General features: G+C 42.4%; 1 protein-coding gene across 1 annotated transcript in view; it reads right to left on the bottom strand.

The window, feature by feature from the left end:
• The window catches only part of LOC148327688 (plexin-A2-like), a 117,233-nt gene that overhangs the window by 90,492 nt on the left and 12,814 nt on the right, over window positions 1-13,927 (bottom strand). Inside the window, exons 2-3 of the mRNA XM_088308482.1 lie at window positions 5,537-6,869; window positions 805-987 (exon numbers count right to left, since the gene is read on the bottom strand). Coding sequence (XP_088164608.1) covers window positions 805-987; window positions 5,537-6,760 — 1,407 coding nt within the window. The 5' untranslated portion in view covers window positions 6,761-6,869. The remainder of the gene's footprint in view (window positions 1-804; window positions 988-5,536; window positions 6,870-13,927) is intronic.

Here is a 13,927-nt window from a genome sequence, read left to right as displayed (position 1 = left end):
CAGTTCCAAACAATTCTCGATTTTGATTCTTTTCAGGGTGTCCAAACTATGCCAATTATTTTTAGCGACTCACACTACACATTAAAAGTGTAGAACGTATATATAATATATATATAGCATGAAGCGGTTAGCTTCACATATCTTTACCTACACCAATGAACTAGTTTAGTGTTAAATGAAAAATGTCAAAGCATCCTTTGATTTTTCCATATTTGGTCCTTCCTTTGGGCACCCCTAGTTTAAATGGTGATGCTAGGCAAAATAATTTAAGATGAACTTATCTGCGCTTGTCTCCAAATTTATTTCTATTACCTTTTAACTTGACTGTTCTCTGCCTGTTCTCGGTCGTTGGATAAGCAGCAGGCCTGTAACCTCCTTGCTTTGGAATTTAAATCACAATGCCAGACTGTTTTGCAAATTTTTGCATTCATGTAAGATGCATTTTTGGGGTGTTAGCATAGCTAGCTAGCTAATTGCAGTTGTAGAAATGGGCCTAGCTATAATGATGAAGTAACTTGAAATTGAGAAACCACTGATGTGAATAGATTTGCACAAGTTCTCATACTGTATAATTGGGGAGGGATGGGTCATGCCAGATGCCCCCCCAAAAAAACGGGAAAACTGAAATAGTTAAAAACAGTTAAAGTTGTACTATATCTCCACAATTCGGTAGGACGTACTGTATGTAGTTCTTCAGCTTTGAACTTGTTCCCAGCAATTATTTTCAAAAGTGCACAGTATTTAGAAACCAATTTCTGAATTGAATATAGAAAATCATAAAGAATAACACAGCTTTACCCTCACCTTCTTAAGCCGCCCATTCTTGGTGCCCAAGAAGACCACGCTGTGTCCATTATAAGTGTAGGAGATGACCGAGGTCAGTCTCTCGCGGCTTTCCAAGTAAACCGTGTGGCCCGCTACCAGCTGGGAGCCCCCCAGAGGCTGATTTATGTCCAGGCCGCAGAAGTGGTCGTCAATGGGGACAGGCTGTGAGCAGAAGAAGAAAGAATGGCTGTGAAATAATTAAAACGGCCACTTTTTAGTGTGTGAGGAGGATAAAAGGAGATGGCGGGAGAGTGAAAGAACAGCAGATTGGGGATGACAGATGTGTGCGAGTTGGAAGAGCGTAATTGTGAACCGGGAAAAGGGAAGAAATATCGGCAGTGACACGCGTGAATAAAAAACGAACTCCTCCGTGTTAAGCGCAACGTTCCCCCCCCCCTCTCCCACCCGTGTTTAAAAACAGAAACTTCAAACACTTTCTCAGCGGACGCGCTTATCGACTGTAAGCGGAAGCAAATTCAGCATGATGGCAAAGCACATGAGGCGGAACATATTTTGCACCTGTTCCCTGTGATTGTTGATCACTTGATGCCACATCACACAAATAGGCAGTGCAAGCGATGTCTTGATGCTTGATAAAGCATCAAAGAGCGCCTCGTGCAAAGCGGTTGTGTTTCTTCTGCTTTACACGCGCCTCAAAACCTTAAGTTACTGCTGGCTTTATTTTCTCAATTGCTCTCACTGCCTTCTGTTGTCGCGATGTTTTCGATTACAGTAGTGCCTTCACATACAAGTTTAATTTGTTCCGTGACCTTGCTCGTATTAAATGGAAGTTAGTATGCCGTTGATCTGATCTGGACAAAAATGCTGTTTGTCTTGTTTAATAAGCAAAGATAGCTTTCGATAATATCGTAATCTATAACATCAGAGTAATAACTAGTGCTGCTGCTTTTTTATTTCAGCTCTTTCTGTGCTGTATGTTTGCATTCCACTCAGTAGAGTGAAGTTTGTTCTGCGTAAAAATCAATAAAAAGATATTGTGGGGAAAAAAAAAATAAAAGCACTCCCTTCCTCGATTCTCTGCATTTGGGCCCTTCACCTCAATCCTCCAGCATGGCTTTCTATGACAGTTTTATTAGCTGTCTACATACATTGCTCCATTATTTGTGTTCAAATAATTATTCATTGCTTTTGAATAAATTCTGTCTTAATACTGCTGACTTCTGCAGGAACAATGTGGAAAAATAATGATCTCGTGATATCGCAAAAAAAAAAAAAAAAATCTGCAATATGAAATAAGATGCGTATGATTTAAAAATCCACGATACAGTGTGGTGACAACAAGCAAAAAAAAAAACACATTAAAGATCACTTTAAAATCCTCACTATAGCGCGTGAACACTGTCAAACGTGGACGTTAGAAGTTAACAACTTCATATTGAATCTCCTTCTACTAAAAACATCAATTCCTGAGGACAGATAACATCGATTGATCCATTTGCTATTTGTCCAATGACATTATGTGCACACAAACTGCCTTCATAATAGAATACCATCTAAATTAAGCCTTCTATTTACATTCATTTAAAAGCGCTTCCTCAGCTAAGGCATTTGTACTGAATGCCACCCTCCATCTGTTACAATTATGCAAAAATTAAGAGCATTTTCCATCAAGTTATTCCAGAATAAGAACACATCAGACATGATTACATTTGCACTGTAATGTAGTCACTATTTCTTGTTTGGCATTCATGATTTCCCCCCCCCCCCCCGCTATTATGCGTAATGAGTCTGGTGAGCCCAATGCAGTCAAAGAACTAGTTGTCGCTTGGAGAAATATGCCATGTAAACCGACATGCCCAAAATATATACACGCGCTCAATAAGGTGCAATTATTGTTAAAAGTTCTAAAACATCTGCTGTACTATTTGTATTTATCACTTTAGTAACATGTTTACTTTATTTGATTGGTGGCTGGATTCACTTTGGCCCACAGCAACATGAGAAGACTGAGAAGAGACGCTTTCTGTTCCTAATTAATTGTGTTTAGTGTCTGTTCATCATAACGAGGCGCACAAGTTGCAAGTCCCTCAAATCTCGATGACATATGCCCGTTTCATTCAATGAAATTACAATCCATGTGTTTAAAGCACTTTAATTAATACAGAGAATATTTTGTTGACAGAACTTGGCAGTACATGATGTACCAATTGTCTGGAAGCAATGTGAAAGTTTGTTTTTTATTTGACACCACCACAAAAACACAGACTTGTATTGGCACAAAATTAATCTTGGAGGGCCAAAGAGTCAAAAAGGCTCACTGCAGGTTTTTTATTTTTTTTCACTCAACGAAACCGACAACCCATGCTGCACCACAGATGCCGCTGGGTTGTTGCATTTTTTTTTTAATCAATGAAATGGTCCCAACAGGCTCAGTTGGAGTCAGCAAGTATTGGTATGCTAGCGTCCTTAAATAAGATCAAAATTGCATAACTTCAGTAATCTTTCATCACACCGGATAACGATTTCTTCAAAAGGCTTCCAACACTCTCAAAAACTCAAAAGCATGCAGTCGGTTTATGATAATTATCTTTGTAACGAGCTGTTTTTTGTTTAATGAAAAATAAAATACTTAATTTTAAACTCTAATCTTAGGTAAGGAAAAAAAATCTGATATCAGCATTCTAAAAAGAGAGTGAACAAAGCATGCATTTAGCCTTAATTATGGCTCTTTTACTGCGAAGCGTGTGATGTAATGATAAGTTGTCAGGACTGAGCCATTGTGTTTTATTTAGTCCCTTAGGTTAACGGCACAGCAAGATTAATTATTGCGCTATTATGTATTTACAGCCCTCCTCAGCTGATTTGACTTGAATAACATCCTATTTACTTGATAGCATAGTAGAATCAAAGTGCACGCTGGGAAGCAGCACAGTAATGGATATGATTGTTTTCATCATTGCTTTCAGCTCGCTCCTGTGAAAACCTCATTATGCATAATTGTGGCTTTTATGAAGGCGTAGTCACGGACTTGTGCGCGAAAGGCACTTTTTTCTCTAGATGAAGAAAAATCCTCGAGAGGTTTTGAGCGGTGCTGACAGGGACACGAGTGGAGTGACGAGAATGAGGGGACTGGAAGGGGATTAGAGGAAGGTGGGCGTTGGTGGCCAAACCCCCCGAATGAAATCAAAGCTTCTGGCCAAGTGTGATTAGCTCTGCACGCTGAATCTCCTCCAAGCGCTCTTGGAATCCAAATTCGGACTCTGCTTGTATTTGCAAACGTGGTTAATCGAAGAATATGTTTCTGCTCTCCACCATCTTGGATTATAGTCCTCTGTTGTTTACCACTTGTTTGATATATCAAACCTGCTACAGACATACTGATAGAACTGGTCAAAACAATTTTTAATATTTTTATCAGTGATGCAAGTAAACTTTTGCACTAATGTTAATAGTTTTTTTCTCGAGCATATAAGGTTTTAATAATAGTAATAATAATAATAATAATAATAATAGTAGTAATAATAATAATAATAATAATGCTCATAATTATTTTATTATTATTATTAAAATATGTAATATATTGTTGTTTTTAGTTATATACCGGAATTAAGCCTTATGTTCAGAATTTTTTTTTTTTTTTTCTGAAACATAGTTACAATGCTGCCGCGGCACTTTGGGCGACTGGTTAGCACATAGGCCTCACATTTCAGAGGTGCAGGGTTCTATTCCGGCTCTGCCTTTCCTGTGCGGAATTTGCATGTTCTCCTTGTGCCCTCCGGTTTCCTCCCACATTCCAAAAACATGCATGGTGGGTTCATTAATAAAATAAATAAAAAACACTCTAAATTGTCCCTATGTGTGAGTGTGAGCACGAGTGCTTGTTCGTCTTTGTGCGTCCTGCCATTTGCTGGCAACCAATTCAGGATGTACCCCGCCTACTGCCTGAAGACAACTGGGATGGACTCCAGCACACTCGCAACTAGTGTGATGAGAAGCGGCTCAGGTAATGGATGGTTGGATGGATGGTAAAATCTGTGTTGCGCAAGCTTTTATAGTTCAATTTAGAAAATATCTTTAAAACCCGATGTGCTTAAAAAAAAAGTCACGACATTCTTTAAATAAGCGTCAGAAATAAGTTAGGGGGCAAATAAAACCAGCTCTGATTAAAATTTGCTGTGAACAAGTGTAATCGTTCTACTTTAATCCTGTTTATTTGCATTTTTGAAAGGATCCTTCTTTTATGATTTTTTTACAGCATACTTAATTGCTGTTATACTTACAGCATGGAAGAGCTACAGCTGCCATTTACTTATTAGGGAGAACCAGGAAACAAAATGAACGCGCTCGGACTGAAGCTGCTTGCGCCACAACCATGCCCAGACACTCAGATGCAGACTATTGGACACCACAAGGCACCCTACCGGGTTGCTTTTTTTTTGTGAGTGTTTTTTGCAGATTGAGGTTATTTTGTTGTTTGCTTCAAGCACTTTGTTGTTGGGTTGCGAAAGTGGATCTTTTATACGTGCAATGAAAAATGTATTTTCAAAATTGTATATATTATGAGCATGTATTTTGCTCATATGGATGTATTTTGTCCATATTTAAATTAGCATTTTTGTCATGCATCTAGTCAGAAATGAGTTGTCCTACCTAGTACACAAAAAAAAGTAGCACTGAGGAAAAATGTGTCCCCCATTCAGCATTAAATGCCCATTCCTGATCTAGATGGTGATTGGATCAGTCCACCTACCGCCTTGGTGCACTGCACGTCCTTTCCCAGCAGCCAGTGCAGCTCCAGGTGTCCCTCGCCCTGGTAGCAAGATTGCAGCCTCTCCTTGATACGCGTGTTGATGTCCTGGATGGTGAAAACGCACAGTGCCGAGTGGTCGGATGGATCGTGATACTGCTTCTGGCCTTTGGAGAACACGGCAAAGAGCACATCATCCTGGGCACCGATGTTAAGCGTCTTGGCCAGGACCCTGCCAGCCTTGGAAAGGTAGGCGGCCTGCAGCAGACGGTACTCCTCGCCCCGGTGGACGCAGCCCACGGGAAGCGACACGTAGGAGTGGAACTTCTTGTCGCCTTTGCAGAGGCGGATGATGCGGGAGGTGTAGAAAAGGTCGCCAGGGGAGCCCCCGGACGGCATCCCATTCTCCGGTGTCTCGGGCTGGACGGTCATGAAATAGACAAAATGGCCACTATCGAAGCCATAGATGTAGTAGATGTCAAAATGTGGGACAAGAGCGAGGGTGTCTGAGGGGATTTTGATGAGCGACGAGACAAAGTCAGTGTGAAGCTCATAGTCGAGCATGGCGGAGGATTCCGGGTCGCGAGGCAGCTTGCGGCTGGAGATAGTCGGAAAGTAGTCCTGTTTCCCTCCAACTGCGGTGCCGATGTACAGTGTGGCATCCTGAGCCAAAGACGACACCACAACGCCATACATTGTTCCCGTCTGTGTGTCGCTGGACAGGTAGTGTTCTTTCTTATGAGTGGGCTCCCCGAGGATGAACAAATCGTCAAGCCTCATGAGCTTGCAGACGCCCTGGTAGAGGCTGCCGCACGCCAGGAGGCGGTTGTGAGAGTAGTCGATGAGCAGCAGCTTGTTGACATTGTCCGTGGAGGCGAGGGGCTCCGAGCAGGGTTGCACGATCAGTGGAGGGTAGCACGCTTTGTTGTCGTACTCGGGCCCCGTGGCATGCGACACGAGCAGCGTGAGGTTGGCCGTCAGCTTGTATATCCGGTTGACGGCGCCAATGTAGAGGGCGCCCGTGGATTGATGAACGGTGAGGTGGTTCAGGGACCACTCCCGACGCTCCGAATGGAAGATGTTCACAGCCTGTCCGGCAACTGGCTTTTGACTCACGAGGATGAGCGTCAGAAGCCCAAGGGCCACGAACTGTGACATCACCTTCATAGGGCCGTAAAGTTTAGTGAAGCGGCCATAAGTCCATCTTTTATGTACGCAGGTTCCCATGCCCGCGGTGCTCAGAATAAGACGGCGCTCCGACGAACCTCCGAGGACTGTCTCAGCGAGGTGAAGGCCAGAGAACTCGTCGTCCTTCTCCAGGATACTTCACATTCCTCTGAAAGAGAAGAAGTGAAATAATTCTTTTATCAACCCCTTGAAAGTCACACCACATTTTAAGAGCACTTGGGTTATCATCTGCACTTCTACTTGTTTTCCCGTCTGCCTGTGCTTTATCAGACTCATGATGCATCAAAGAAACAAGCACTCATTTGTTCTAAGTGTCTCATCGTATTTACAAGAGAGAGTTTCATGCCCCCCCCGCCCCCACCACCGTCAACTGGGGAGCTTATTAGATGTGCCACCCCTTTCAGGAGAACTAACCCCTGCCTATTACTCGAACAAAACAGTCGCACAATGTAGCTACGCCTGTCGACTCTTTTGGTTGCTTATTAAAGCGACCCAAATGTATTCATTATGTGTCCGTGTTTGGTGCTGCCTCGTCTATCCCTGCCACCCTGTCATGTTCACTTAAATGGCAGAATCCAGGAGGAATTAATCACTCTCCACTGCAGCCGACATTCCCCAAATTAATCAGCCTCTTTCCAGGGATGGCAGGGAGTCATTAAAGATTCCTAGCCAGGGAGAATCAACCCTAGCACTTCCCTTTTTAATTTCATTAGCATATTTTATGTCGCTATCTGGGGGGGCTGGCAAACAATGCCCCTCAAAGGCAGGATGAGCTCGGATAAGTCGTCGGACGCATGGCAGTGAATGATGTGCTCACATTTTCTTATCATGAAGCTTACTTGTGCCTGGCTGTGTCGGCTACGGAATGAATTAATTTGCTTTCAAACATGTTTTCACCTCCAAACAATGATGAATGTGGAGTGACGGCGCAGACGGGCATTGCGGATAAAGTGGCTTTGCATTCACAGCTGCCACACCGAAGTCTATTAAAGGGAGGCGATAAAAGTGCCTATTTGGGACGACAGACCATAAATTGGCAAACGTGCCATCACCCTAAATCTGTTTGTGTGTCATCATGTATCAACGGGGGCCTAAGGTGGAGACCTCCCTTTTTTCCCCAGTTTTTGTCATCCAAGCTGTTTGCTCAACCCGTAAAAAATAAATAAATAAATGGGATTTCAAATACCTGTTGCATTATGGGTTATTTCACAGTCACACCAATGCTGTTCGGTAAACAACTGATGCCGTCTTGCATTGTTACGATTAAAGCAAAACTGCTTAGCTAAGGACACCCCACAGTTGAGAGAGTAGTGAGCTCCAGCAGGAATTCTTTTCACAGGTAGAAGTAACCTGAAGTTAACCGACTCTACCAAACCCAAAGGAAGGGGAGAGGTGGATTGGGAGCAGATTGGGTTAATTTTATATCGTTATAAACGACCGAACTTTGATTCTGGGTTAGCTACTTTATTTTTCATTTTTTGCATTTTCCCAAGGATACTTCTTGATTTAAGTAGGGGTTAAATGATGCCAGTCATGTCGGGAAAAGGGGAGAGGGTGTGGGTAGGTCACGCCGCGGTGTGTTGGCCGTCAAACGGACGTCCTGCCGAGTTGATCGTGAGCCAGGAACTTAGCGGATGGACTGACACTGAGCTAGCTGGGCTCCCTCCAGAGGCACTACGGCACCACCCGCCCATCTGTTGCCGCCACGCTTGCCCCACGGTCGCTCTCAAGTCCGCACACGCTTCGCCGTTTTTTTGGCAGGCTCGCCACCAGCAGCTCTGCCAGTAATTGCCCACTGAAGGCTAACTATGAGTTCAATTTTTTACATGATATTCATACATGTCCGTTCTGTGGAGATTACCTCGCTCTCTTGTGGAGAGCAAGCATAGTTCTGACAAATAACCATGTTCAAGCTGATTAGAAAAAAATCTCATTCGGACAAACAGCCTTTATCACGAAGCAAATCATTTGACTTTTCTATTTGTCAGGGGTAAAATATTAACAATGGTATCATAATCAAAGGCTGCCGCAAGCAGATGATCCTCTGAATCAGCTTCTTTGTAGACAATGGCCACACTTTCATTTGAGCAGTGTCACCTTTTATCTTCTTTCACTTTCTCAAGGGATCAGTGGCATTCTGTCATTAGTAAGGCCTGTGGTTTAACCAGCATGACTGTAAGCTCTTTGCATCTTTCGGGTGTTTTAGGAAAGCAGCATTCCTTAAACCATTAAGGTCAGCAGATTGTGGTTTTTAAGAGAGGCACTTATGTGCGGTAAATGTGAATGTGACCAGGCATTTTTTTATTTTTTTTTTTACAAGTGAGAAAGTTATAAAAGGCAAATCTGACTGTCATGTGAGAGTGGTGTTGCTAACCAAGACTTGATTAGCAAAGTGTTAGCAAGTGTTAACCTGCAGTTGTTAGCAAGTGTGAACCTGCAGAACTAGGACAATTATACTGAAAGTACAAGTGGTGGTAATAGGCAATATATATAATTGAACTTGCCTGGTGAGGTCACTGACTTGTGAGCAGATAGAGTGGGTTTGTTGTGTGCCCTGCAACTGGCTGGCAACCAGTTCAGTACACAATATCTCAGACAGTCCACAAAGAAAAAAATATTTATTTATTTATTTATTTATTTATTTATTATTTTTATTTTTTACAAACCCCAACAATTCGTCAGAAAATACTGAAAAACAGTCATTATACATTCCCTATGGGGGAAGAAGGGAAATGTGAAAGAAAATCCATGGAAAAAGTCAAATATCTGGCCTGACACCCAGGCGGGCCCAAGCATATTTGAGTGCCAGTGCCCCTGTACATCCTCCTATGTCCGCTACAGTTTGAAACCCAAACTAAAAGTTTTTCCCTTTAATGACCAACGATTTGCCTCCTTCCCAAGCACTCGAAGTGTCATCAAGGAGAACCGTTTTGAAGATATGGATGATATCAAGATGGTCATGACAGAGCTGCAGAGGATCCTGGAAGAATTCTTTCATTGGTGAAGTGAAGGTGTGGCAAAAAATGCTGCGAACGTGCGTTAGCCTGCTGGATGATCACTTACTTACAGACTGACTTTTTAACTTGCAAGTAGTGGATATCAGTACCTGCCCAGTACCCACACATGTGAAATTATATAAGATTAAATTTGCCAATCAGCGAGCGCTTACGAATAGTGGGAATGGAAATTTATTATGAACCAGAGACCCCCTATATAAACATTTGCTGTTTCTCAGGAAGCTCTTGCATGTACCACAAATTGTCAAATGTTATATCGGTGACGAAGTACTGCCTCCACAAATGAAAATTCAATCAGTGCTTTAATTGTGCCTCAGTTTGCCCTTTACACTCACTTTTTTTAGACTTGAGGGATGAAATGTATTCTTCCTTAGACCGGAAGCATGTCATGGAGATGTTATCAAGACACCTGGGAACTATTTTAAATTGTAAAAATGGTTTATAAAATCAGACAGTTCAGGGTGTACCCCACCTACTGCCCGAAGATAGCTGGGATAGGCTCCAGCACTCCCCGCGCTCCTTGTGAGGACAAGCAGTACAGATATTGGATGGGGTGTAAAATAGGTATTGTATAATATGCTTTTGTGCCTGAAATCAGGAAGTTCTCCAGACCAGTTGCTGGACAGTGCGTCCAGAAACTATTCATTGTGCTTCAGATTTTCTACATTTTGTTATGGTCCAGCCTTATTCCAGGATGAAACAAATTCATTCTCTGTCTCAAAATTCTATACACTCAACTCTTAGTAATTACACTGTGAAAATATATATATATTATTATTTTAATGAAGAAATCCTATTGACATAAATATTCCACGGCCAAGATTCCATATTTTGTTGTCAGCAAATACTTGTGCTTGGCGCACCTACCTATGTCAGTTTTAGCCTATTCTTCTGTGCAGCACCTCAGGCATCGTCAGTGCACAGATGTCCATAGATATCTTCAGAGATGTTCAATTGCATTCATTCAACTCTGCGCACTGGCTGGGCCATTCAAGGACATTTTCCATAAAATACGTTCCGTAAAGTATGCTTGAATAAGCATATTGTCTTTTGCGGAAATCAGGGGGTTTTGCTGGCGACTTCTTGTATAGCAGACAGTGAGGTTTTGTTGCAATGTGTGACGTGCGCGCAGACAGTATTGAAGTGGCCTTAAACAACATCTAGCAGCAAAAACGACCCCCCTCAGAGGTTGACTCGGTGTTGAGAGTCTTCGCTTCGAACCCTCTGAGCATGTAGTAAACAACAGAGGAAAAACAGGATAAAATAGGAAATGCTAGTAGCAAGCGGTGCTGCGGTCGTTTCATCCATTCCTCCTCAGTCGACTCCGGTCACGTCTGAAGCGTGCAGTCATGCCGCTCGCTGTTTACTCTGGATTACAGAGGCGCTCTTCACATCCCCGCCCGAATACGTCGCCTCGCCACTCAGACACGCTCCGGCCCAGACGTTTGACATGAGAACGCGCTTCGTCGAGGCCTCCGGGGGGCGGGGGGAGCCGACACTCGACGGGGGAGGAGGGGAAGAGCGGGCCTTTTGCTAACCCTTCCACAAACACGACCCCCTCGACCTGGATGGAGATCAGCACCGCCAAATGCGTCCTTTTGGATTTCATCACAGTGAACCGCTGTCAGTACTTCTGTGTCGCCGTGTTGGGCATCATGGGTTCGTTTGTTTGACCCATTTGCCATCGGAGATGAACTAAAATGTTCAAAAGGGGATGAGGACTTGTTTAGTGGTCCATGTGTATCACTTTGATTGCTCACTCAAATGCTTTGATTGCGATGGCCGTTTGGATGCGTTTCTGTTGAGTTAACACAGATTTAGAGGGAACACATTTTTCATTTTTTTTTTTTTTACTTCTCTGTCTTACAAATGGTCCAGATTCTTCAGTCAAAATAGACATAGAATGAAAGTCTGCATCAGTTTTTAGTAATTTGCCCACTTGAGGTCCTTATCCTCATATTCGACTGTCATATCTGTAACTGAGCATGGACAGCTGTAAAAGGCAGGGCCATGCCTGGTGTGTGACGCAAAGTCATTCGAGAGTCCTAACTTGCGATGGTAGGCTATGTTCAATAAGCTAACATTGATAGATTGCTCCATCACATGCGAAAGTAGACCTGCTATTGTGGTCCAAGTTGCAGTTGATCTTTCATGTTAAGCGTAAAATGATCCCAAACTTTGCACACTCACGTTCTTTTATGGACTCTTTCCTCCTGGATGGCCATCATCATACCAATTTATTTCTACATGTGGTGCGTGCGAGTCAGTAAAATTAAGTGTGGAAAATTTGTGTTTGTTTTTTTATGAATTTTCTGGAGTAATTAAAATGTAACCCTTGCGGTCATAGAACACACTTAACATCCACTTGTCAAACTTTGGTTTCTGCCACTCGGTTGTAAGAGGATTCTGTCCAGTACGACTTTTAACATGAATACCTGCAGCAGAGCTACAATGTTACAAAGAAGCGACCGGCTACTCATTCTTTTCAACTTAGTGACCGTCACTTTTTTTTCCAGATTTTTCCAACTCCTCCAGCAACATTTTCCCCCAAATCAGCAATTAATATCAAGTCTAACAACTTTTCTTGTCATAATTGGAGTCTTAATCCTGTACATCCCCACCAGTGCGTCTGTATTGGAGTCCTGTCTTGTTAACCATTCTGGAAACCAAATAGAAACTTTCCTGCGCACTAAAATAATCAGACAAAGTTTATTGAATAAAACTTCAACATTGAAAGCAACATGACATAGTGACAGCACCCTTGAATAACAGCTTAAAAGTTGAATGATGTAACACTAGCTTCATAAGGATGATAGTGCCTGTTAGTGAAGTTCAGATCATCTACCTGACTGTTTTTTTAGCCATGGCACATATTTTACATTCTTAAAACTGTCACAAAAAGTATGTATTGCAATAATGATCATGTCTCAATTTGCTCCCACCTGTATTTTCTCATTGAGAAATATGGCCTGTTTAGTTGAATACGAAGATAATCTGTTGAATGAGTGGCAACAGGTGGATACACGTCTATTGCCATCTTGTGAAGTGAAAATGTGTGTTGCGTAGCAGTTGCCGTCCTAGCAACAAACGAGAGGGAATTTGCAAACTTTCAAACAAAAATTCTGCACCTGTGAAATGAACTAGCATTGTGCTAAGCTAGGATCAGGCTAGTACATTACATCATACTGTGGATTGTTTTAAAATAGAATCAAAGAGAAAAACATCCCGCCTGCCGTTGGCCAGGGTATGGTACGGGATCCTCCAAGTTAAAGTTATTTTTAATCTAAAAAGGAAAATCTTTCCCCTGGGTTGATACGCTGCATCAACGTGCTAGGCCGACTTCATTTTGATACATTTAAATGAGATGAGTGAATATGGCTTCGTATGATGAAGATAAATTGCTATATACTGGGCGTGCACGCTATTTACCAAATCAAATTTCATTTGTTGGTCTCAGTGTTTTTTGGGCTAATTAGGTAATTCGGTCTCTAATACCATTAAGAATAGCACATGCGTGTTTTGGGTACGAGTCCAAGCCTCGGCAATATCCAACCTGTCCAGCTTGCACTTGCATCTCATTGTGTTCTTTTCATCAATGTGAGATATGAATTCACTTGGATGAAATGTTGACTGATAATCGCTAATTTTGTCACTGCTCTCCATTGTAAACCCAATCGCCTGCCAATATCACAATTATCCTGCCAGCATGGCGGCATAAACAAATGCATGTGGGGATCAGTCACATGAAGGCTGTGGCTATGGGTAGACGAGCCTGGATACCTCCCACAGAAAATGCATGTATGCATGAATATAATAATCTGTTCAAAATCTCGAACTCTGCAATAATATATGTTACTTTTTAGAGCATTAACCATCATACAAGTCTGCAAATGAGTTAAATCAACACTTTAACTCAAACAAATTGGAGTGAGATGGTGAACACAGTGGGCATACTTGCATGCTTGTTTTTCCGAAAGGTCAGAAGCTACAGCTCAGCATTCACACTTAGTCAACAATGGGAGTCATTGTCACAGACGTCAGAGGTGATAAAATAACTTTTTTTCTTTTTTTTTTGTCACTGCTGTTCCGCATGGCCTGGATTTATGAGGCCGCGAGAAGCAATAACAACATAAGACCAAGGGGGCGGAAAAGTGAGAAGACTACAACCGTCACAACAACTTCTGGCCTC

This window comes from Idiotropiscis lumnitzeri, chromosome 11, assembly GCF_059441095.1.
Source record: "Idiotropiscis lumnitzeri isolate Australia: NSW breed Sydney's pygmy pipehorse chromosome 11, RoL_Ilum_1.0, whole genome shotgun sequence".
Classification (NCBI taxonomy): Eukaryota; Metazoa; Chordata; class Actinopteri; order Syngnathiformes; family Syngnathidae; genus Idiotropiscis; species Idiotropiscis lumnitzeri.
Note: the sequence above shows the minus strand (reverse complement) of the source record. Positions and strands in the feature narration are given on the sequence as shown.